Below are 26,974 nucleotides of genomic sequence, written 5' to 3'. Positions count from 1 at the left end.
AAAACACATAGAGGAATGTTAAGTTGCTCACTGATTCTCTCAATTTAATTTAAAAAGTTTTTTTTTTTTGGAGATAGGGTTTCACTCTATTGCCCAGGCTGGTCTCAAATGCCTGGCCTCCCACTTCAGCCACCTGAGTAGCTGGGATCACAGATGTGAGCCACTACGTCTAGCCATTTAATTCTTACACAAGTTTTTTTCCGTCTTTTTAAAAAATATATAAAAATAAGATGCACATGGTTAAAAAATAGAAAGCATGCAAAACAGTATGCAATAAAAAGTCTCTCAATGCAGACCTTCTGACCCATTCCCAAAAGGTCCCATTCATTCTACACTGGGAAAACTTCTGTATATTCTTTCTAGGATGTTCCTTGCATATACGTGGATATGCTTTTTTCCCCCTAAAAAAAAAAAATACTAGTGAGAAAATATTAAAACACTGCATTGTATCTTGCTTTTTCATTTTTCATTTAATGTTATATATTGGAAGATTTTTCTCTTAAAAAAAGAGTTGTGTTACTTATAATTGCATATTTTTCTGTCTTCCATAAATTATTTAAATAATAGTCCCTACTGATGACAATACGAATGTTCCTCAATGTTCTGCTATTTTTAAAACCTGTGTAATTCTTATATGTGGACGGATGTTAGAGACCAGCCTGGATAACATACTAAGATCCCATCTCTACAGGAAAAAAAAAAAAATTCCTAACATTAGGTATGGAAAAATCTACTCCTTCCTTACTGATCTGAAATGTCACCTTTCTTATTAAACTTCTACATTTACTTCAGCTTATTTCTGGGCTCTGTTCCCTTGATCTGTCTATCCCTGCCACCAATGACAATCTGTTGGGAGCAAGCCCCCCAAAATCTGGCCATAAACTGGCTCCCAAGACTGGCCATAAACAAAATCTCTGCAGCACTGTAACATGTTCATAATGCTTTTCTCTCCTGCTATATTGTCCTATTGACATTTAAGATCTGAATGCACAGCATTTTAATGTACCCTTTCTACTCTTTGTACGTAACTAGAAACCATTAAAAATAAATAGTATGAAAACTTAGAAACTCCAATTAGTCCACCTCTTTTTAACTTTGTCTCAGGTACAATAATGTTAAATTTCAAAATCGTAAGCAAAAATAAATGTCTTTATTTGATCTCTGTGCCTTTCAACAAGACCTTAGTTACAGTTAATCTTCTAGTGTAATGACAATTTCTTGATATTCATATAGACAGACTTCTAACAAAGACATTAATTTTGACAAATGTTTTAAAAAATTTGTTTCTGTGTCACAAAAGAAACTTTGCTTATTATGGCACTAGTAGGTTAACATTTCAAACTATTTTCTTTAATATACTTTTCTAACAAAGCAGTACCAAAGTTCAAATAATTTCTATCTTCTGGACAATAAAAACAATTTAAATAACAAATTTTCAAAAGTAACTACAAAGCAAATTCAAGTTCTTAATCTATAAGAAAAGTTGTAGTTAAGCTTTACAATCTAGGATCCCTTATTTGAATTTTGCTAGCTGAAAGAGTAAGTTTGAAGTTCATTTACTCTCAATTGACACAAGACTTCTTAAACCCCAGGATCCCACCATAAAGTTTAAGAAAGCAACAATGACAATACAGAAAAGCGTAAATCACCTTTCTTAACCTATTCTTTTAATAAACTAGCTATTTACCTTTTGATTCAAAATTATAAGTTAGACTTTTGTGTTTATTACTAATGCTACCTAGCCAACATGCTTACTGGTAAATGTCATTAAAATGGCAGACATGCAAGTCAAGAAATCTATTCACCCACCCTTAACTCCTTTATCCACAAATAGTCTTTCAGCTCCGCTTCCATACCTGGTCTCCACTGAAAACTTTAAAACAGCAAGAAAAAGGAGTCGGCTGGCACAGAAATAAAATGCTTGCTCTGTCAGTACAGGACATTTACCTAACAGACTCCTGATGAATAGCCCATGATAGGATTTCACCAAAACGATACAATGTAGCTACCTCCCAGGCTTACACTCTTCCCAATAAGTTAATTCTGCTAACCTAGAGGCACTTATTCCTAGTGTCATCAATAATATTTTTCCTTAGTTTCATGATTCATAAAGGAGTTCTGGCACTTAAACCAAAAGAAAAGCCTTTTTATACATTTCTTTCTTGGTAAAAGGCAAAAACCAGTTTCTTTGGCATTATATTGACTTGAAAACTAGTACTATTAAAATTGTTGTCAGTAACCAAGAAATAAGTGTAAATGAAAATCATGAAGTACTACATCGTCTTTTGGGAAGTGCCTTCTAAATTAGAGGTAGGGGTACTTTTGTTTTGTTTTTGTTAAGTGCATTTTATGGAGAGTAAGTCATTCGTAAGACTGCCATCCACATACAGCAACCTACATGCTACAAAAAGTAGGATCAACCTGAAAATCTCATTCCCTAGTCTAATAAAGAATGGGGATCATGGTTTCTAAGGGCTCCTCCATTCAACAGGAGCACTAACATTAAGACTCTATGACTCTGGATATTTAAAACAGGGAGGAAGCTGATCAACAAAGTCACAGTTTATAGCTAGTATAACTCTCCAAATAAAACAGATCATCAGAATGGCAGCAATGTTTTACTGTTTTTTTTTTTTTTTTTTTGAGACGGAGTCTCGGTCTGTCGCCCGGGTTGGAGTGCGGTGGCCGGATCTCAGCTCACTGCAAGCTCCACCTCCTGGGTTCACGCCATTCTCCTGCCTCAGCCTCCCGTGTAGCTGGGACTACAGGCGCCCGCCACCTCGCCCGGCTAGTTTTTTGTATTTTTTAGTAGAGATGGGGTTTCACCATCTCAGCCAGGATAGTCTCGATGTCCTGACCTCGTGATCTGCCCGTCTCGGCCTCCCAAAGTGCTGGGATCAGAGGCTTGAGCCACTGCGCCCGGCCTTTTCTCGCTCTGTCGCCCAGGCTGGAGTACAGTGGCCAGATCTCAGCTCACTGCAAGCTCTGCCTCCCGGGTTTACGCCATTCTCCTGCCTCAGCCTCCCGAGTAGCTCGGACTACAGGCGCCCGCCACCTCGCCTGGCTAGTTTTTTGTATTTTTTAGTAGAGACGGGGTTTCACCGTGTTCGCCAGGATGGTCTCGATCTCCTGACCTCGTGATCCGCCCGTCTCGGCCTCCCAAAGTGCTGGGATTACAGGCTTGCTGTTCTATTTTTTATGGAAGAACTTACTTGGCATTTTACTTTCTGAGGACAAGAAATCTTACATATCTTTATATTTCTAGAACCAAACACAGTGCCTTCCACATAGCAGAAATAAAATAAGTACTCATGTGGGTGACTGCTTATCTTAATGCCTACTTGTCTATTCAGCAATTGTTACTTATGGAATTTCAAAGCAGAAAAAAAAGTTCTTCTATGTCAACAACTATCAAACATAACTAAAATAATTAAATTTCCATTTCTAACACAAATGTAACTAAAAGAAAAACAGAACATGCTTAACTTTTTGCATCTATTTGTGCTCTGACCAATACACCTAGGTATCTGGGAAGGAGGAAGGAGCTCTAACTTACCATATATATGAAAAGAGGCACAATGCTCTGCAATGCTCCCATATATTGTCCAAGAGCTATATTAAATCTTTCAATATAGAGATCTGGAGGGCTGGCCTGTGAGAAAGAACAGAAGTGTAATCAATCTGGGAAACCTGGGAAAGACCTTCCACCACAATCTGAAATACAAATAGAAGGAATTCAAAATTCATAGAGATTCACCAAAAAAAAAAAAAAAAAAAAAAAAAAGAGGAAGACACGTACACTCTGAAGGTAAGACTTCTACCTTTGTTCCAAAATCTATGTAAAACAGGTTTAGCCATCTTTAAAAGCTGTGTAACCTCAACATGTTAATTAAAGGCTTCTTCTTTTACTGAATAAAAAGGTGCACTCAGGCCAGGCGTGGTGACTCACACCTGTAATCCCAGCATTTTGTGAGGCCAAGGTGCGTAGATCACTTGAGGTCAGGAATTCAAGACCAGCCTGGCCAACATAGTGATACCCCGTCTCTACTAAAACTACAAAAATTAGCCAGGTGGGGTGGCAGGTGCCTGTAATCCCAGCCACTTGGGAGGCTCAGGCAGGAGAATCACTTGAACCTGGAGGCGGAGGTTGCAGTGAGCTGAGATCACACCACTGCACTCCAGCCTGGGTGACAGAGCAAAACTTTGTCTCAAAAAAAAAAAAAAAAATGCACTCAAAGATAAATAACATGATTTTTTAAAACTATTATTGAATTACATGGATATTCTATATAGAAACCAAACTATATTTGAACCTGGAATAAGTTGGGAGGATATTCAACTAAGTGGCATAGGCTTCATGTACTATTAGAATGGCTAATGAAATTTACAATTACCTTAAGCACAGAAATATTCTGATTTCTATGCTAACTTGGTTGTAAACCACTTCTGTAGCTAATTATAAATATTAGTTAGAAAGCATGGACACAAATGACACATACAACAACATTTTCAGCTCTGTAGAGTAGTAAAATACAATATATTTCTCTATTAACTCACTTTTACAAAATACCAAATCATAAAACCATCAAAAGAGAACACTTCCAACTTTTTTATATGTTATAAACTGAGTAGAATATAGACTGTGTTCCTCTAAAATTCCTATGTTGAAGCCCTAAACCCCTAGTACTGCCATACTAGGAATAAGGAAGTAATTAAGGCTACATGAAGTCATGAGGGTAGAGCCCTGATCCTACAGGATTAGTGTCCTTAGATGAAGAAACACTAGAACACTCAGGTTCTCACTCCTCCCACAGGGCTCAGAAAAAAAGGCCATGTGAGGACTGCAGTGAGAAGGCAGCCATTTACAAGCCAGGAAGAGGGCCCTCACCCGGAACCAAATAGGAAGCACCTTTGTCTTGGACTTCCTAGCCTCCAGAACCATGAGAAACAAATTTCTTTGTTTAAGCCACCCAGTTCATAGTACAGCTGACCCTTGAAAACTCTCTCCGGAGAGTTAGGGGAGCCAACACCCAAACACAGTCAAAAATCTGTGTATTACTTTTCACACCCACCCCCCAAATTTAACTACCAGACTACTGTTGACCAGAAGTCTCATTGGTAACATAAACCGTCAATTAACACATATTTTGTATATTATATGTATCATTTATACTGTAGTCTTACAATAAAGTAAGCTGGAGAAAAAATATTAAAATCATCAAGAAGAAAAAATGTATCTATTCATTAAGTGGAAGTATATCATCATAAAGATTTTCATCCTCATCTCCACAGTGGGAAAAGGGTTGGCCTTGCTGTGTCACAGGGGTGGGAGAAAATCCATGGATAAGTGGACCTACGCGGGTCAAACCCGTGTTGTTCAAGGGTCAACTGTATTTTGTTGTGGCAGCCCAGTCGAAGACACTGTTTTATAAAAGTGCATCCATGCATGATTTCATTCTATTCTGTAAAGCTAAGTTAATTAGGTCCCATTTTAACACTAAAGAAACACCTAAATGGCCACTAATTTGTCTAAGATTAGACCATCAGCAAACGATAGATCCAGGTCTTCCAATTAAGAATTCATTTCTGGGTCAGAGTGTTGGGGGATGAGCATGGTACAAAACAGAATGCAAACAAAACTGATTCTACACAAGAACTAACTTGTGGCAGTCCCACAGCCTATCAATCACATCTTACACAAAAAGTCTTGCTTTCAAATAAGGATATTAAGAAATGCCATATGGAAGGATTCCTAAATATTACATTTTAAAACATGAAATTATAAGACCACTTCAGCTAAGCTGTTTCAGAAATGTTCAAATATTTTGAAACTATTTTCAAAGAAGATTCAACTCATATTTCAGTTCTACTTAGAAGCTTATATACATGTAAAGAATTGTCTTTACTTCTCCTAATTCATCTTCCATTACTGAGTACTTACAGGTTTGGTGCATGCTAGGTGTTTCTATTTACATTTCCTTTTTTAATTTTTTTTTTTTTTTTTTGTACATTTTGACACAGGTCTTGCTCTGTCTTCCAGGCTGGAGTGCAGCTCACTGCCGCCTCCACCTCCCAGGCTCAATTGATCGATCCTCCCACCTCAGCCACCTCCCAAATAGCTGGGACTACAGGTATGCAGCACTAGGCCCGCCTAATTTGTTTGTTTGTCTGTTTGTTTGTTTTGGTAGAGATGGGGTCTTGCTATATCGCCCAGACTGGTCCTAAATTCCTGGGCTCAAGCCTCAGCCTCCCAAAGGGCTGGGATTACAGGTGTGAGCCACCACACCCAGCCCATTTCTTTCTCTTAGTCCTTCTAACTGCCTAAAAATTGAATGTTATTTCCATTTTACAGATGAGGTGACTGGGGCTCAGAAATAGTCACCTGTCTATAATGCTACAGTGAATAAACCCAAGAACTACAAGTCAAACCATGATTAATCCAAGGTCTTCTACATCTACTTAAATTCTCTTTCGGCACCCTGAAACCTTTTTACAAACTTCTCAATATAGGGCACAACTGTCTACCTCTGGTTGCACAGCAAAGAACAGGACTGACAATGGGAATACTAGCACTCCCCAAAAGACATAAGGCCTCCCTGACTGTTCTTTCTACCTGACCATCTCTACCCACACCCACTAAGCTGGCTAACTTCCCCTAGTCATTCCTTCAAAAATATCTGACCACACGGCCCTTCCGTGGGGCACCACTACACTCACTTCCCTCACTGGGTAGTCTCTGTCACTACCTTCAAGCCCCTGGAGGGCAATATTTGTGTCTTATCTGTGTATCTCCAGTGCTGACCACAGTGCGTGGAACATAGTAGATACAGAATGCATTGTTTTGCAAGGAAAGAGTCTTGTTTAAATCTCAACTTTGACTCTCAATCTAATTTAGCATTATTTAACTCTAAATTCCTACTTAACAAGGCTGTAGGACATTAAGAAATTCATTTTGCCCTCAATATCTATATCTATACATTCAAAATAGGAAAAATACTAGCTGTGGTACTTCCGAGATGTGATGAAAATCAAATAAAATAGTGGGTGTTTTGAAAATGTCAAGTATTACACATGTATATGCAACTAAGAAGCAAACTCCTTTCTGAATTAACTACCCATTTGTCTAATGCTTCAAAAAAAAATCCAAAAACATTTTTGTTTTTGAGATGGAGTCTTGCTCTGTCACCCAGGCTGGAGTGCAATGGCGTCATCTCGGCTCACTGCAACCTCCGTCCCCCGGGTTCAAGTGATTCCTCTATCTCAGCCTCCTGAGCAGCTGGGATTACAGGTGTGGGCAACCATACCCAGCTAATTTTTGTATTTTTAGGAGAGATGGGGGTTTCACCATGTTGGCCAGGCTGGTCTCGAACTCCTGACCTCAAGTGATCCGCCCACTTCGGCCTCCCGAAGTGCTGAGATTACAGCCATGAGCCACCGCACCTGGCCTAATAACATTTTTAAAAGCATTCTTTGTTAACTAAAGAACTTGGGGAAAATGGATCCATGTTATAAGCGAACTTTTACCTATAACTCGTGAACAGAATCATACATAACATCTTCCTCTAAACTGCTTCGAAGAACTCTAAAAATGATTATTTCGGCAAAGAAATACATTTTAGAAGTATTATGTGAAAAAAAATCTTAAAAGCTGTTGCATTAAAATAATGTTCTCTTTTTACAAAAGATCACTTTATCCTACACTCTAGGCCCCAATGGGGAAACTGTTACCTATTTGATTTACCTTATTTCAACATGACAGTATTTGGCTTGGACATTCAAGTTCTTACCCCTACACAAGCAAGCTTTGCTTTTTCCCCAAAGAAAACAAGAAAAAATGGCCAGAAAAATAATAACCATTGTTACAGGATCTTTGGGGTGTCGTTTTTCTGGCCAGAAACCCCTGTCTTTACCTGAGTTTTGCTGAGACCCACTGGGCTCATTTTGCCCACTCGACCTGGCAGGCTGCGCTCGGCTCACGCTACTGGCCTGGGTCCCACGTCTGCCAAAGGCAAGTCAGGTGTGGAATGGCAAGGGGTGTGTGAGTGAGCATGGGGTCCGGCCACTGCACACAGTCAGACATGCTGGCTGCTGCAGCAGGGCAAGCAGCTCCAGGTGCTGGCACAGGTGCAGGCTCTCTGAGAGACTGTGGCCGGACCAGGCACTGGGAAATATGGTGGTGCCTGGAAGCTTGAAAACTCCAAGAACCAAAGGGCCCCAAAGAGGGAGTGACTGACAGCCCTGGCTCAGGGAGCTCCCAGGTCTGGGCTTCCCGAAGGGTCACAACTCTTCTTTCCTTCTCTTCGCCCACAATGTGGCGAGCAAGGGGCATGTCTCAGCCCTGTTTGTGTTACAGCTCTTCAGCTTCACCATTCAGTGGGCCCCGAGTTCCTGTCCTGCGACCAGAAGAAAAGATCTGCAGACAAGTGGAGGAGCAAGACAAAGAGGAGCTTCACTGAGCAACAGAACAGCTCAGAGGAAACCTGCAGGGAGCAGCTCCTTTCCATAGCCTGGGTGTCTGACAAGCGTTCAGCTCCTAGCAGAAAGGGTAGCTCCCCACTGCAGCTGGTCGTCTCACTGTCTGCTCAGCTCTCCGCAGAAAACAGGCCCTAAAGTGAGTGGCTCCTCTCTGCAGCTGGTCATCTCAACAACTGTTCAGCTCTGGGTAAGCCCAGGGCTTTTATGGGCCCAGAAGGGAGGAAGTACGTGCCCACTGGTCCATGGCCAGCCACAGGCAGGCCTGGAAAAGGCACCACAAGTTCCCACTCCAGTCTGTGAGACTGGCAGCCTGGCCCCAGCCTTCAGGCCCTCCTTAGCTTGAAGGTGGGGGCCTCACTGGGGACCTGCCCTCTTCCACCCAGGAACCTGTCTGCCTACTGCTGCTGTTCATGGAGCCCACGCTGTAGGTGCCAAGGGGCACCTGCAGGCCAGCGCCAAGCAGAGCTCGGCACCCCTCGGCTTCCTTTCTATACTTGTCAGTGCCCAAAGTCCGAAGGGGACTGAGGCAGCAGGGGGCTAGTGTGTTTGCACTGCCCTGAGCATGTGCACACCTGGCCAGGCTGCGACAGCACCTGGGCTCACCCCCAACTTTGCTCCAAGATCAGAGTGGGTGCCAACAGCAGGGAGAAGCCAGGCAGTGGGAGCAGACTCTTCTGAGCGTTCGAGGGCAGGGGGTCGGTCCTTCCTGGACCCCCAAGAATGCAGGGATGTCTGAGTCCACAGCTGTGAATTGGGTGGCTGCAGCAGCACCCAGTGGCTCCCACCCAACTCAGAAGAGGCAAGGCTCCTGCTTGTCCCTGGCTCCTGCCGGCTCCATGGAGCATGCAGCCCCACCCGTGCCACCTCCCTACTACAGCGGCGTGATGGCAGTAGCCACTCCACATAGGCCACCACTGCCATCACTATTACTCCAAACTTGCTCCAATTTTTCGTAACAGATCTAGATTCCCTGAGTTTTGTAATATAGCTGTGTGAGAATATTTTTAAAACAATGAGTAATGCATTCATCTGGTTGAAAATTCAAATGAGTTCAAATGGGTTTAGAGTAAGTTTTCCTTTCATTCCTTCCTCCCTGAACCAACCAATACTTTTTATATCCTTCCAGAAGAACTTTATGCCTATACTAGAAAATAAATGTCCCATTTATAGCTCTTTATACACAAATGCTAAGGTATAATCACACACATCTGTACTTTCCCTAACAATGGATCTTGTAGTCAGTTTTATTCCAGTAGTTCTCGCTAACATTTTGGTCTCTGGAAACCTTTACACTCCTAAAAACAACTCAAGATTCCAAAAAGCTTTTTGTTTATATGCAGGTTGTATCTATGAATATTTACCATAATAAAAATTAAAACTAGGTTCTAAAAATACCTATTAATTCATTCTAAAATGACAATAACAAACTCATCACCATCTTATTTTTATGAAAAATAACTATTTACCAAAACAAAATTTAGTAAGAGGAGTGTCACTGTTTTTACATTTTTGCAAGTCTCTTTAGAGCCTAGCTTAATAGAAGACAGCTGGATTCTCATATCTGCTTCTGCGATGGAATCAGTTGTGATGTGTTATTTTCTGAAACAATCAATGAATTTGTTTTACTTTATTCCATTAATAGCCACTGGTCTATCTTCTACTTTGAATGGATCTTTTCCATATAAACTTTACAACATCACACATTGGTCATTTGGAAAATACTGATTCTCTGAGTTATGTAGATCTTCCCAATGTTGATTTCATTAGACAATATCAAAAAAATACATCTCTGATGAGACAGTATGAACACTTATCTCATCAGAAGTCTTTTTAAGTATTGGGAAGCTATCAAGGTCACAGTGGTAGATACAAATTTTCCAAAATTTTAATTTTCACTTCAAAGCTCAAATTTCATTATTGGCAACAAATACTATCAGTCATTTTCCTTGAAGTGACAATCTTAGTTCACTAATTTCTGAGAAAATGTCTGTCAAATGCCAAAGTCTAACCATAGTCTGTCAGCCATTTTTCAAGTGAAAATAGTGTTCTATGGGGAAAGGCAGGGTTAGTTCAAAATTCATACAATCACATAAGCACTTTTTCTCAAAACCGCCATTGTACTCTGGTATGTAGTGTCCCATTTCTTTACATAAAATATTTTTTAAAGTATAAAGTCACAATTTAATAAAATTAATAATTTTCTCTGTTTCATCTGGGACATTCTTAATGAAAACGGCTTCCTCCCCCCCACAAGCATGTGGAAATGAAGATTTCATGCTAAGGCACCAGCATCTATCCATCATTATTCATAGACCCCTCTGAAAGGCTTTTGGGGACCCTCCGAGGGCCTCAAAACACACACACTAAGAATATCTATTTCTGTAAGATGCTTGAATGTACTATTTATTTAATCAGGTATCATACTGATAGCTTGGTGCTAATCCTTTGTTACCACACTGTTGCACTGAGTAACTTCATATAGATGTTACAGACAATAATTTCAAAACAACTTTTAAATTAAAAAAGGTAGAACTAGATAATAGTCTTATGCATAAGTATATAAAAAATAATTTCAGTGTCTAGTTTAAATAGTCAAATACCACTGTGAAATACCACTAAAAATATATACATATACATACATGGTCCTAAGGTGAAAAATGCCTTACAGCAAGAAAGGAAAAGACAGATTTGATATACATACCACATCTTCACAGAAGGGAAGGGGAAAGAAAGCTTGTCATCGTTAATTTTCAAAGCTAAACAAGAAAGGTTGGTTGGTCAGTCACCCTAATCTGATGTATATTAATAATTTTAGAAGCCTGTAATACCAGCTACTCGGGGGGCCGAGGCAGGAGAATCGCTTGAATCTGGGAGGCGGAGGTTGCGGTGAGCCAAGATGGCACCACTGCACTCCAGCCTGGGCAACAAGAGCGAAACTCCGTCTCAAAAAAAAAAAAAGGAATTTCTTTCCAAATATACAAATACATCTGACACTCCATTCTCATTCTTGCTGTGCAGATATTTCCATATTAGAATAATATCCAAAAAATAGTGATATAGAAGGTAATGATCTGCAGGAGCTATTTAAGAGCTATTACATATCAGACACTTCTCATATAAACTGTAAGCATGGTTATCAATTGAAAGCTACAATAAGGTCAACTGAGTCTAAGAAGATATTTCTCTTTTCACTTAGATCTTTTACTTCTCAAAAGATAACTGCTACTATCATTATATGAAATTTTTTTCATGATTTATTTCTAAAATAAGACTTCCTTCATTTTCCAAATACTATTTGGACTTAATAAACTGAATTAAATCTGGCTTCTGTGATCCTGGGTTCATTTAGCTTATCTACGTGAAACAATCTGTATTCTAATCCTAGCTTTTAAAGTAACTAGCTAGGTGACACTGAGCAGCTATAAAAGGTTCAAGTAATACTAAATGGAGAAATATTCAAAGAAGCCAGATAAGGCTAGGCTCACTTCTCCCTTCCCCACACACTTTATCTCTATGTAACACTTAGCAAACACTAACTTACTTACACTACTTACACCTATTCACTATTATTTTGGAAAGGAAACCTTTTTCCTTATCTTTTCTAACTTAAGTTACACAGTTCAGTCTCAAAGACAGTATATTTTAAAAAGAATACAATTCATAATTGTACTCTGTACACCATGATGATAAACAAATGCAAATAGCTATTATTTATGTGATTTTACTCTCCTGCTCATTTTCCAAGTTCCGGATGATGTTCCACCTGGAACAAATACCTGCCTCTAGTAATGTCAGTGGTAAAGCCAGCATATGTTTTTGTAACCAACTTATACCAAGTACTTTTTACTGGATCTCTATTTTGGGCCTGGTATTATGTTAAGTCCTATGAAGGCACATGAAAATGCAAACAAAATCCTTGCTTTCAAAGGAAGACAGTAAACTTATTAGAATCATGGTCCGAATGAGAGTCTCAAATGATCGAGGGTTAGGGCGTCTCCCTGGCAAATTCTTGGGTTTGCCACAACAACTGCTTTAAGTTCTAGCAGAGATGAAAAAAACAAATTTCCACATAATTTAGAAACATTTTCAGTAGAACACACGTGTAAAGGGCTACTTACCAGTTGCAATGATATTTATTTTATTTGAAACCTATGAAGAAAAGATACCAATTTTCTTATTATCTAAAATCTTACTTACTTTAGCAAGGAACAAATAGAGTATGTGGGGGAGGAAAGTTTTCTTAGAATGCACTTTGTAGTACAAGAGATTTAGAAATTAAAACCTTTAAAATGCATAAAAAATTTCAAAAGACCATACACAAGATAACCAGTTGAGTTATGCTGCCACCCACTGGACAAAAAATAAATAGCAAAGCAATCGTTGCTCTCATTTTAACCACTAAGGGATTTATTGGTAATCTGGCAGCTTATTGGCAATCTGGCAGTAAAGATTTTATATGCAAATTGGAGTCTATAAATAGTGAATCAAAGTTAAGTACTGTTGGCTGATTACGGTTTAGTTTCTATTAATTTCCATTATTAATTTATTTGACAGTCAACTTATTTTGCTTAAAACCAAGATATAGTTAAAGACATCAATATTACTCTAATTTCATTAAAATGGTTTAAATGTAATCAGTTAACTTACTTTTAATTAAAAGTTAAATATTTAAACTACTATAAATTCAACCTTATTTGAGATAAAAACTCTACTAAAAAAAAAATACAAAAAACTAGCCAGGCGAGGTGGCGGGCACCTGTAGTCCCAGCTACTCGGGAGGCTGAAGCAGGAGAATGGCGTGAACCCGGGAGGCGGAGCTTGCAGTGAGCTGAGATCCGGCCACTGCACTCCAGCCCGGGCGACAGAGCGAGACTCCGTCTCAAAAAAATAAAAAATAATAATAATAAAAAAAAACTACATTTCCCAGCACCTGTGGTCTCTCCTCAACAGGACCCTGAATGCAGGTTAGTAATATCTGCACTAATCCTCCCATTTGAATGTTACCATCCTGGCCTAGGAACCAAATCTCTGTGTCAACACTGTTTACTGGGGCTAATGTACGGTGTGAGTTCCAAAGCACTGACAAAAGAACTGTTAATGGGTCACTGACTACAAAAGTACTGTATCAAAATGTCAGAATATTTTTATTTGGTGAAAATATGATAACACATTAGCATATACAATAAATGTATCGACATTAATTGGGGAGAAAATGCCTCACAATTGTTTCAATGGATTCTGGATTCAGAAATACACATAGAAAAAAATGAAATGAGGAAGTGTCATTTAAGACAGTTTTAAAAGATTATATATCCATCTATCCATTACAGTAGTCCCCCACCTTATCCAGTTTCCCTTTCTGAGATTTAAGTTACCTAGTCAACCACAGTCTGAAAATATTAAACAGAAAACTCCAAAAACAAACAATTCTTTTTTTTTTCCTTGAGGCAGAGTTTCGCTCTTGTCGCCCAGGCTAGAGTGCAATGGTTGTGATCTCGGCTCCGTGCAACCTCCGCCTCCCAGGTTCAAGCGATTCTCCTGTCTCAGCCTCCTAAGTAGCTGGGACTACAGGCGCCTGCCACCACACCCAGCTAATTTTGTATTTTTTTTTAGTAGAGATGGGGTTTCTCCATGTTCCTCAGCCTGGTCTCGATCTCCCGACCTCAGGTAATCTGCCCGCCTTGGCCTCCCAAAGTGTTGGGATTACAGGTGTGAGCCACTGCACCTAGCCACAATTCTTAAGTTTTAAACTGCATGGTCTTCTGAGTAACGTGATGAAATCTTACACCATCCAGCTCCATCCCACCTGAACTATCTATCAGCACTTTGTCCAGCATATCCACACTGTTGACACTATCCATCTGTCAGTCCCTTAGCCACCTCAGTTATTAGTTCAACTGTCACGATTATCACAGCACATGCTCAAACAACCCTTACTTTACTTAATAATGACTCCAAAGAGCAAAAGAAATGATGTTGGCAATTCAGATATGCCAAAGAGAAGCCGTAAGTGCTTCCTTTAAATGAAAAGGTGAAAGTTCTCAACTTCACAATAGGAGGAAGAACTCTACTCCAGAGGTAGGGCTTGGATATCAGGACCAAACGGAGGACAAGCTAAAAACAGGTCAGGGCAGAAGCACCTCCCCATAAGACATGCCCACCAGTGTGCCATGTCAGTTGAACACTGCCATGGCAACACCCAGAAGTTACCACCCCTTTCCATGGCAACAACCCAACCCAGAAGTTACCACCCTCCCCTTCGTTTTAGAAATTTCTACATACTGCCCTTATTTTGCAATAGTTAAAAGTGGGTATGAGTGCAGAATTGCCTCTGAGCTGCTACTCTAGACACACTGTCCACGGGGTATCCCTGCTCCACAAGGAACAGTACCAGTCTGAAACTGTCTTCCTCTTTTTAATGCAGCATTTAGTCTTTAACATTTCATATAATAGACATGTTGAAGTTTTATTATCCTACTATTTTTCTATTTATCTCATATGTTCTCTGTACTTTTAAAAAATCCTTTCTTGATTTATTTTAAAATTATTCCGTTTTTTTCTCCTCTATGTCTTGTTAACTGTTTTTTTTACTACAGACTGCATCCTTGCCTTATCATAGTCTAAAAGAAAGTAGTGTTTTACCATTTCCCAGACAATGCAAGGGTTTCAGAACATTTTAAACCTTCACTTCCCCCTTCAACCTTACACATTATTGTCATGAGTTTTGATTTTTTATATATATATATTCTTATACCCTAGAAGACATTATTATTGATCTACACTTGCATATTTATGTTTTCCCTTCTTCATTCCTACATGAATCTTCAAGTTTTCATCTGGAAACATTTTCTTTCTACCTGAAAAACACTTTTATTTCTTTAAGAAACTACTGGTGATGAATTCTCCCAATTCTTGCCTAAAAATGTACTTCACAATTTCGCCTGATTTGATGATCGCCTCATCTCCTACTGTGACTAGTTATTTCAGATTAAGTGCCAGATTCTGCTTATGAAAAACTATAGAAACAATTTGATGCCCAGGATAATGGTCTCTCTCCAGAATTTACTTTTGCTACTAGTAAGCTTAATCGAGGCTCTAACAAATCAAGACCATCTTTTTTTCTTTTTTTTATTGGAGATGGAGTCTCGCTCTGTCGCCCAGGCTGGAGTGCAGTGGCGTGATCTCAGCTCACTGCAACCTCCGCCTCCCGGGTTCAAGCAATTCTCTGTCTCAGCCTCCTGAGTAGCTGGGATTACAGGCACCCACCACCATGACCAGCTAATTTTTTTGTATTTTTAGTAGAGACGGGGGTTTCACCATCTTGGCCAGGTTGGTCTTGAACTCCTGACCTTGTGACCCACCCTCCTTGGCCTCCCAAAGTGCTAGGATTACAGGCATGAGCCACCGTGCCTGGACAAATCAAGACCATCTTAATCCAATCAGGAATCAGGCTTTAGAGATTAAGAAGGCTAGTCTTTTTTTTTTTATTCTTGCCACTCCTGGGATGTGGTACTTCAGGTTTAATGGGCCTTACACTCCAATTTATTACCCAACCCCCACAAGTGAGTCAAAGCTCTATTAAATTTCTCAGCTCATTAGCCTCCTTTTCCAGAATAAATAGGTGACCCCAGTAGATAAATGGCTCAAATGTTAGGTTCCTCTCTCTGAGTTTCCTTCTCTCAGATCCTGGCGCTATAATTCACTTTTTTTGTTAGTTCTGTGGTCTCATTTTTGTAATTGCTCTCAGCGGGGGGACGGTCCACACCATCTAGTCTTAGCAATTTTATGTCCACTACCGGACCCAATAGAGTCATACTTAAATACGATACACTAGGGTTACCACTAGGAACCCCTGCAACCAATAAAACCACTCAGCTTTTTTACACTGACCAAAAAATCAGCTGTGCTTACTTAATTAAGGAAAGTAGTAAATAGTATTTTAGATTTTTGAACAAGAAAGTATGTCCATCCAATTAGGGTTTTTAGATTGTTCAGCCAAAAGAAGAGACTGCAGGAAGACAATCAATTAAAAGAATACTCCACTAGTGTGGGCATGAGCCAATGATGACGTGGAAGAGGAAGACAGCAACGGGAATGAGAGAGGACAGAGCAAGAGATATTACAGTACTCCACCCACCTTAAGCACCCAGAAACACGAGAGAAAACGCTAAGAGGAATACGAAATATCAAGTCTCAGAAAGAAACTAATTTGAATGAAGAGGAATTTAGATTTGGACCTCAGTATGAGGTATCTATAACATGAAATTCAAATCCAACAGGCAAGTGTAGGTCCTAGTCTGAGGGTCCTGGTCCGGGTCTCTCACCAAAAATATGGTAATTTCTAAACGTTTCTATACAATTTTCCAAAACTATTCAGAATATTGTTTACTGAATTGGTAAACCAATTTACTCTCTATAGTCACCTATTTCCATTCATTGATACAGGAAAATACCAGAATTGGAAATTTACATTTTGACATTCTGGAGATACAGAAAAATAAAAACAAAAATAAAATTTCATTATCACATTTAAAGAAAGAACAGCCGGGAGTGGTGGCCCATGCCTGTAATCACAGCACTTTGGGAGGCCAAGACAGGATGATCACTTGAGTCCAGAAGTTCAACACCAGCCTGGGCAACATGGTAAAACCCCACCTCTACAAGAAACACAAAAATTAGCCAGGCATGGAGGTGCACGCCTGTAGTTCCAGCTACTTGGGAGTGCTGAGGCCAGAGGATCATTTGAGCCCAGGAGGTCAAGGGGCTGCAGTGAGTCAGGATCACACCACTGCACTCCAGTCTAGGTAACAGACTGAGACACTGTCTCATAATTAAATAAATAAGAAGAGGGGAGTTAGTAAGGACAAGAGAAGAGCATGGTTTAAAAACATTAAGGCAAAATATACTGTCACAATTTCAAATAATCCAGCAGTAAGTTAAAATGTATAGATATACACACAGTGAAATATAATAGTAAGGAGAATACTAAGGGGACTTAGCTATTTATTAGTTTAACAGCAACAACAACAACAAAAAAACTTTTTAAAGTGCCTGAAGTAGAAATGTTATTATTTCCAAAATGAAAGAAATGTGTTTAAAAAAAAAAAAAAAAAAGAGGCAGCAAGTTAGATTATGCTGTCACGTAAATTTACATTCAACAAATTATTCTAAAATCTCTAAAAACCATGTTCTCTAGTTTTTAAGTCATCACTAAAAATAACTGGAGAATATGGGAACATTATTTTATATAATCTTCAATCTCCCCAACAGGATATGCCTTGGGATAAAAATAAATAAATCCCTCTGACATATAAACTATACAAACCCACAGCTATTTTAAGATGCCCTTGACTGAGGCTGACACCCTCTAGGTCCAAATCATTGATTTATCAACTCCAGCACTAAATTTCTGATTATCTGTCAAATGCAACTCCTCCCACACACTTGTTTTGGCTCATAACAACAATATTTCATTATGAAAACCAGAGCTGCAAACAAAATGCTCCATCCAAATAAAATGTTTCTGGCTCATAAAGCCTGGCGCAGTCTCTTGATCCGTCCCCCATGAAAACTGCCTTAAGGTCTCTATAAAATAAAGATTACATCAGTCCACACACACCACACTGAACAAATAAATAAAATGCCTACAAATCTAAAGAGCATAGGAGTAGCGGTCATCTGAAGCTAATTATGCTACTCTTTCCATTAGCACAGCTCATATTTAGTTACTCAGCATTCAGCCAAAACACATTTGCTGAGTTGTAATTGTGGCAAACACTAAGGATAAAAAGACAAACAAGACAGAGTCCCTCCCCATCAAGGGAGGGCCTGTGAAGTAGTCAGATAGGGAAGCAGAAACAATAACACAATCACTGCCCTAATAGAGTTCTTATTGCTGAGATGCTATGGATCCACAGAAGAAATGCCAATAGTCTGTTCTGTTTAAAGAGGAGTGCAGGAGTTCCAGGAAGGCTTTACACAGATGGACACAAATGAGTTTAAGCCTGAGAAAAGAATGAAGCAGCATTTGCCAGGCAGGAAGCAGAAGAAAAAAGTACCTTACACCTTAGTGTAAATAACTAGATATTGTAGTAAATCTACTTCCTTTTAATGTCGAGAAAATACCTTACACCTTAGTGTGAAGGAACGAGATATTTTAGTAAATCTACTTCATTTCAGTGTCAAGAAAATGTATAAGATGAAATATATATTAGCATGTTTAATAAAGAGGCAAACACACAAATACTAAGTGACAGAGCTGAAAACAGAGCCCCGGATCCCCATGTTTTAAACTACTCCCCACTGCTAATTAATAATGGTTACAAACTTTATAATCTTATAAAAGGAATCATTTTGAAGCTAGACTTTTCATAAGACCATATTGCTGAACTCAAAGTGGGACATGTATTGATTCTAAAAACAAACTAAATTCCCTGGTTTTACATCATATATTACCCCTTTAAAAACATTAACATCAGGCTGGGCACAGTGGTTCACACCTGTAATCCTAGCACTTTGGGAGGCCGAGGTTGGCAGATCGCTTGGGTCCCGGAGTTTGAGACCAGCATGAGCAGCATGGCAAAACCCCATCTCTAAAGCAAGAAACACAAAGAATTTGCCAGGCATGCTGGCACACACCTGTATTGTCAGCTACGGGGGAAGCTGATCACCTGAGCCCAGGGAGGTCAAAGCTGCAGTAAGCCATGACTGTGCCACTGCACTCCAGCCCGGGAGACAGAGTGAGACCCCATCTCAAAAAAACTAAAAAAACACTAACATCAAAAGAAATATCACCCTCACTTATGTTTTAATCATTAATAAGAATCATTCCTATATTAAAATATAAAACTAAAAATTATTTGATTTCATAATAGGCTGTATTAGTAGGGTGAGGGAAAATAGACACTGTGATATACACAGAACTGATGGGAATGCAACTTGATACAACTTCTGTGAACCACAATATGGACTTAGTAAACGACATTACTTACAAGACTGACTATTCACTTTAGCACTGTTAGTAATAGCCAAAGACTGGAAGTAACCTAAATATTCATCAATCAAAAACTAGTTAAATTAAGGTATATCAATAAAGTAAGGCAGTTGAGATAAGCATTTACTTCAGTAAAACACTTGAGAAATGAGGATGAACCTGACTAGGGTACTGGCAAGTGAACAGAAGTGGACAGAGTCCACAGCGAGACCAGAATTTCATAAATTGGATTCAGGTAGGAATTCAGGTAGATGGTGGAGTGAAGAATTAGAAAGCAAATCACTCAAAAGCTATAAAGCATAGATCTAGGGTTTCATCAACAATTTATACACAATGCCTAGGCACTAAATATATGTGTTAAATGAATAAAGATTGTATAGTTGGCGGCAAAAATATGAAGAAAGAAATTTATACTAACAACAAGAAAAGTGTACATCTGACTATGACAAAACACAGCTCTATCATTTGAAAAAGAAAACAAAATGCTACTTAGTACAACAACTGTTTGGGGGAGAAAAGACAAAAAAGACTAAACTATCTCAGACCACAAGTTGTGAAGAACAATATCCAAAGCCCAAAGCACAACCCAGCATATGCTATAAACTGTGGTTATTTCAGAACTGCTGGGGTGCTTCCTAATTGTGGTGTAGACCCTGGTAATCTATTGCTGAGTGACTTTTCTTTTTTTTTTTTTTTGAGACGGAGTCTCACTCTGTCGCCAGGCTGGAGTGCAGTGACGCAATCTCGGCTAACTGCGACCTCCGCCTCCTGGGTTCAAGTGATTCCCCTGCCTCAGCCTCCTGAGTAACTGGGACTACAGGAGTGTGCAACCATGCCCGGCTAATATTTTGTATTTTAGTAGACATGGGGTTTCACCATGTTGGCCAGGATGGTCTCCATCTCCTGACTTTGTGATCCGCCCATCTCGGCCTCCCAAAGTGCTGGGATTGCTGAGCGATTTTTCTAGACATTGTTCTACTTCTATACCAAAAGCAAAGTGGGATCAAGCCCTGGTATAAAGATTATTTGGTTGGTGCAAAAGTAACGGAGGTTTCTGTCATTATTTTCAATGGTAAAAACCACAATTACTTTAGCACCAACTTAATAATACCTGATCTTCTAGCACTGAAGGTTTACTGAAGTGGGGAGGGGGAGGATCAAGCTAAGCGCTCCCTTAAACAGAAGATTTTCTGCAACCTGCCCCAGACTTTAGAGCTGAGATGATGCCTATTTACAGGAGGTTTATCAATAAAGTGTTTACTTCAGTTGTTCATATTGAAAGGCATTATAAATTAGTAGGCAAACCACTCTTCGAAGATGATAGTATGAGTTCCAAAAAAAGTTAAAACATACACATATTCTGTATCATAAAAGTCACCAAATATTGACATTAACTGAAAAAAATAAGGTTTTAAATAAAAGAAATGTTGACATGGTAATCAATGGAATCAGTTAAGTTCTGAAATGTATTTAATCCAAAAATTTCCACAATTTATACCAAATTTTCAAATTAATAATCTATTCCAAAAATTACGTGATTTGATCAACATTCATCTAGAAAACATTTATAAATTTATATCATAATCAAATTAACAAGCTTCCAAATGTGTATTAGACAAGCTAACTGCAACCAGTCAGGAAAACCCAAGGAAGCAAAAATCAATACAATCAGTTCTTTACCTGCAGCTCCTTCGAGACTCTCTCTAAGTGATTAGTTATCTTTTTAATCAGATCACTATACATCTGTTCCGAGTGCTGCTGGCATACACATTTATACACACAACTGTAAAACAAACAAAAACCCCCACAAACCAAGTTAATCATAAAGCACTTAACTCAGACCAAGGTTAAACCCCACTTTTGATATACAGCCACAGATCCAATAATTTGCACCTTCAAAAAGTAACCAATCACAACTTTTAAATAAAAAATTTATCCTGCCCCATCAGTGTTCGGATGGAAAAAGATAGTACCATCTGCTGTAAATATGCTCTTCTAAGTCGTGTATTACACATTTAATCAGTACCAGATAATGTAATATTAGGTGAGAATCTAAGGTCTGAATATGATAACTATTTATAAACCAGGTTCTCTCTCTCTTTAAATGAATGTCAAAATAAGGAAGAGAGAGTGATTGATAATCAGTAAAGAGAGGTTTCTAACTCACGGAAGTGTTTGCAATACAACCTCTTTGTACATCAGCTGTGTGGAACAACATACTTGCCACTTCCTCCTTTCACTGTGCTGATCTCATATCCCACCCCACTTCCTAATTTGCTGCTTCCATTTACCAGGAGCTGGGAAACAAAATAACCGAAGAGAGTTAGAACCGTGTGTCAATAAACACCAACAGATTAAACTAAGGTCTCCCTTTGAGACTAAAACTACGATTTTACGCCAGATACTTCGGTCATTCTTGCTTTTATTGCTGACTTCCACAGTGTCTGCATTATGTATGGTGGAGGTGGCAGACTTACTCTGTCGTAATTTGAAAACCACTTTTCAATCAAAAGTATAAACCAAACCCTCCAATCCGTAAGTGTGGAAAACATAAAACACTTACAAAGCCTCATCTTTCGTTTTCTACATTACATATTTGTGTGCAGAATAATTCAAGTGCCCTGAACCTCGGTATACCCTTTCAAACCCAAGCAAATTAAATCTTGACTTACCTGTATATCTGTTCATAGGATATGGGGATATAGTCACCAGGACTCTGAGTTAAAAGTTGATCTATGGCACCATCCAATTTTGGCCAGTATGTGCTCTTATAATCTTCAATAGTTATAACATTCATTACTAAAAGTAAAAAGTAAAATAAATATTACTACGTGCCATATGTGCAGCAAACACAAATCACAGCCATTCTGCACTCTCAAATTCCTCTCACTTTTCTGATTTTACACTGACACTCTATCATCTGACTATCCTATTTCAATTAAAAACAAAAAAGGCAACCTGGTCAAGGATGTTAAGCAGCCATTAATCATAAGTTTAAGAGGAGTTAGTATGAACCTGTCCATCTTTAAAAATAACAACCCAACAAGCAATCATCACTGGTTTCCTTCTGGGTTTCCTGTAAGCCTCTGTCATCAGCGGAGCAGTCTCAAACATGCTCTGACCCTCAAATACACAGTCAATTATGTGACAAAATGACCTATCAATGAACCACAGGAAAATTCAAAGAAACTGTGAACACCAACAATCAATCTTTGTAGACATCCTTGAGGAAATGTACCCAAGGACAGGACTATGAGGATTAAGGTCCAAATGCTGCAGTCACAAAGAGGTTGCTGGAAAACTTGCTGAGATTTACGATACCACCAGCACCTCTTCATCATTACTACAGCTCCAACTCAGGCTGCTACTATCTTAAACTGGATAAGCCCAACAGAAAAGAAGTCAGTGAACTGGCACCCTGCGCTGAGGCTTACTTCATTCCTACAGACAGGCTCTTACTCCCACACTACAGGTTTCACAAAGCATTTGTACAGTGGATCCTAACAGCTTTGAAATCCAGGTAACAGTTGCTTCACCGCACTGAAATGTTAATATTTTAAAAAGAGCTACCAGAAGAACCTACCAATATTCTGTGTCATGAACCACAGTTACCTCAGGAGTAACAACAACGAGACCAGGTATTTCACTAGTTTACCAGACTAGGAAGCAGAGTGGTTAAGTGACTCAAGAACACAAGACTCATTACTGTCAGAGACACCAGGTAAAACAAAGCCTTCCCAGCGTCTTTTTATCACATTATCGATTTCCACACCTTCGTCATCCAGGTTCCAGATTTTTTTCTAGGTACCATCTATATCACTTTTGTTCAATACTTTCTTTAAATCAATTCACTTCTGTTATTTAATTTTATTTCACAGGACATCTGAGGAATAAACTACTGAGGAATGTTCACAAAACAACATGGTATAATCTTAAATGCATTTTGCTAAGTCAAAGAAGCCAGACCCAAAGGGCTACATATTCTAAGAGTCCCACTTACATGATACTAATAAAGGCAAAACCACAGGGAGGAAAACAGATCAGTGGTCGACAGCGGCTGGAAGGTGGGGAGAAGGATTATCTATAAAGTAGTAGCATGAAGGAATTTTTATGGCAATTAACTGTTTTGCATGGAACTGTGGTGGGGGATACACCACTTCACGCATTTGTCAACACCAACAGAACTGTATATCAAATGACTATGTAAATTTTAAAAAAACCAACAAGGCTGTAGTGGTAAAGATGGAATGCAAAACACAACAAAATGAACCTAATTACAAATGAATCACATAACCCACACTGAAGGGAATGGGGAATAAAGGAGTGTTTTGACTAATGTAAAGCTAAAGACAAAAAGAATTGCACATGCATGTGCGCAAACATACAGTAGGAAGAGGCCAGACCATGTAGGTCCTTATGGGCCATTGTAAAGACTTTGACTTTTACTCTAAGATGGAGGCCTCTCTGGAGGGTTTTGAGCAGAGGAGTGACATGATCTGGCTTAGGTTTTATATGGATCATTCCAGCAGCTGTGCTGAGAGTAAATTCAGTTTGGAGGCTGTGAGCTGATATGGGGTTGGGCCAGAGGGTGGCACTGAGGACAATAAGGAGAGGTCAGATTTTGAAGATATTTTAAAAATAGAGTCAACAAGATTCACTGATAGATTAGCTGTGAGATGTGAAAGTAAGGTCAACAGTGGCTCCTCCAAAGCTTTTTGCCTGAGCACCGAAGGATGGGGTTGTCGTTTACTAAAATGAGGAAGACTGCACAAAAAGCTTAGCTGTCTAGGGGGCATAGCAGATACTGTTGGTGCCCCACCCGCCCATTTACCCCATCCATACCCTAAGGCTACTTCTCTCAGTGTTTTGTCCAGCTGCCAGAGCTTGCTCTGCTTGCAGAAGGAGCAGGTAAGAAATTGTGGGAGAATTAACAACCCCAAAGCAGCCTTCAACCAATGACTACTGAGGATTCAGTGTCATTACCCCAGTAGCTCCCTCTCCTTTTGGGTGAGATGACTCTCAGGCCCCTGTGCTACACTGACTCCCAGAGCTCCCCACTGGTACTAAACTTCAGCTGCCTGCAGTGGTGACTTTACCTTACTGGCTTCCTTACCTTCCCTGTCTCACTTCCCCAATCCCCCTAGAGCTGCTTCCCAGGGTCACCCTCTTGCACTTGATACTGAAAAGTGTTACACACTAGCTCTAGAATATGACCCTTTGTATTTACGTAATCCTTAGGATTCAAAAAAAACTGAAAAAGAAATTACATTCTCACTATGTGATTCTGAGTTAAGAGAATCCCTTATCAGTGTACCACCTAAACCACATGAAATACCTCTTTATACCAAAAGTTGAGAGTTGAAGCTTAGATAACATGCTCACAAAGAAAACTACAAGTAGTAATGCCAGTAATTAATATACCAATCTCCTGGGCTCCTAAAATGCTTAGTTCAATAAACCACATGCTATGGCTCCAGCTGGGAGCACTCCTACTTCTCAAGCAGAGGCTTCGCACTTTCGCGAATCACCAAGTCAAAGATATGAAGGGGGGGGGGGGGGGAAGAAACCAAAATGTAAAGTCCTGTAGTTCTAAGTACAAAATGGGGACTCACTACAGAAACAGTGACTGCTGATGCTTTTACATATCTTTGAAAAGAGACTTTAAAATCAAATTGAAAAAGGCACGTGTCATAGTAGAGAATCTAAAACCCTATTTCCACACATAAAAAAAAAGCTGTTTCTATTTCCACACATATTATTATATACGATATACATCTATGTTACTTGAATAACTAATAGAAAGCCAATTCAGTGACCTTACATGCTAGCTAACATAATTTCTTCCCAGGAAGCTTCTTCATAACAATCTGCAGTCAACACTTAAAATGACAATCCAGGAAACTTTAAGATATTTATTTACTTGCTTATCTCAACCCAATCCTTGGTTTAAAAAACAAAAACTCCTAGCTATTTGTTCAGTTTAACATCTGACACATACAGTCTCAGAGTGTGTGTGTAATCTTGAACTTAAAAACTAGATCCTTATGTTAGAGATATGTAATCACTTTCAACTTTGCCCATAGAAAAGTTTACACTGACCAAAAGAAAGAGTAGGCCAGGCGCACTGGCTCATGCTTGTAATCCCAGCAGTTTGGGAGGCCGAGCAGAGAGCAATGACTGAGCCCAGAAGTTCAAGACTGCACTGGGCAACGTGGTGAGACCTCACCTCTACAAAAATTTAATTAAAAAAAAATTGGCTGAGCATGGTGACGCATGCCTGTGGTCTCAGCTACTCGGGAGGCTGAGGTGGGAGGATCTTTCAAGCCCAAAGATCAAGGTTGCAGCAAGCCATGTTCACACCCCTGTACTCCAGTCTGGGCAACAACGCAAGACTGTCTCAAAAATGAAACAAAACACAAAAGAGTAGCCAAAATTCATGCTATGTGTAGAAGACGGCTGATTTACTACTTTAAAATGGGAATGCTAAGATCAGAGCAGCATGACGAGATCTTAGGAGATCCGCAGGGCTGCCTATTTAGACAATACTTTTCAACTTTTTATTTCTTGATTTCTATAGTTCAGTATTAAGCCTGTATTAGAAAATACATAAGCAAAAGGAGGAAATAAAAAATCACTCATAATCTCGCCACCAGTATATTGTGGCTGTGCCAGTGTATTGTGCCAGTCTTTTCAATGTATATTATATGTGGCTAAAGAGTATATACAGACATCTAATGAGCTAAAGATTTCCTTGAATTTTACTTTTTATATAATTAACTAAATTCCTTTTCTGTATGTAATGAGCATTATCAGCAAGTAAGAGCCAAAATGGAAGTAAGAAACCGGCCAGGCGCGGTGGCTCAAGCCTGTAATCCCAGCACTTTGGGAGGCCGAGACGGGTGGATCACGAGGTCAAGAGATCAAGACCTTCCTGGCTAACACAGTGAAACCTGGTCTCTACTAAAAAAAAATACAAAAAACTAGCCGGGCGAGGTGGCGGGCGCCTGTAGTCCCAGCTACTCGGGAGGCTGAGGCAGGAGAATGGCGTAAACCCAGGAGGCGGAGCTTGCAGTGAGCTGAGATCCGGCCACTGTGCTCCAGCCTGGGCCACGACAGAGCGAGACTCTGTCTCAAAAAAAAAAAAAAAAAAAAAAGTATGAAACCTAAACAAAATTAAGTTACCACTAAATTACTAAATTTCATCTAGGTTAGATTTTCAGCTTGAAAATAATGAACTACTTTTTAAGCTATTTAAAGAAGGCACTACAGGCACAAATACCTACAAGAGCCATGCTAATAACATAAACAAGTAAAGCAGGCCTGGTGCAAGAGTAACAAAAGTGGTGAGGATTTTATTGAACTGCAGAATGTGTGTTGCCCTCTAGAGGCACTGAAGTTCAAGAAATTTTAAAACACTTATTTAAAAAAAATGTAAAAACATCATGCCACAAGGCTTAAACCTAGAAACACATATTTGTAAGATAACAAGCTCACACAGTCTAAATT

At 39.4% G+C, this 26,974-nt stretch overlaps 1 protein-coding gene across 1 annotated transcript in view; it reads right to left on the bottom strand.

The window, feature by feature from the left end:
* The window catches only part of CACUL1 (CDK2 associated cullin domain 1), a 68,731-nt gene that overhangs the window by 23,325 nt on the left and 18,432 nt on the right, over nt 1-26,974 (bottom strand). Inside the window, exons 2-4 of the mRNA XM_023224257.2 lie at nt 22,141-22,267; nt 21,149-21,251; nt 3,557-3,652 (exon numbers count right to left, since the gene is read on the bottom strand). Of these exons, the coding sequence (XP_023080025.1) occupies nt 3,557-3,652; nt 21,149-21,251; nt 22,141-22,267 (326 nt within the window). The remainder of the gene's footprint in view (nt 1-3,556; nt 3,653-21,148; nt 21,252-22,140; nt 22,268-26,974) is intronic.

The sequence above is a fragment of the Piliocolobus tephrosceles genome, chromosome 9 (assembly GCF_002776525.5).
Source record: "Piliocolobus tephrosceles isolate RC106 chromosome 9, ASM277652v3, whole genome shotgun sequence".
Lineage (NCBI taxonomy): Eukaryota > Metazoa > Chordata > Mammalia > Primates > Cercopithecidae > Piliocolobus > Piliocolobus tephrosceles.
This window is presented reverse-complemented; position numbering and strand designations above follow the sequence as displayed.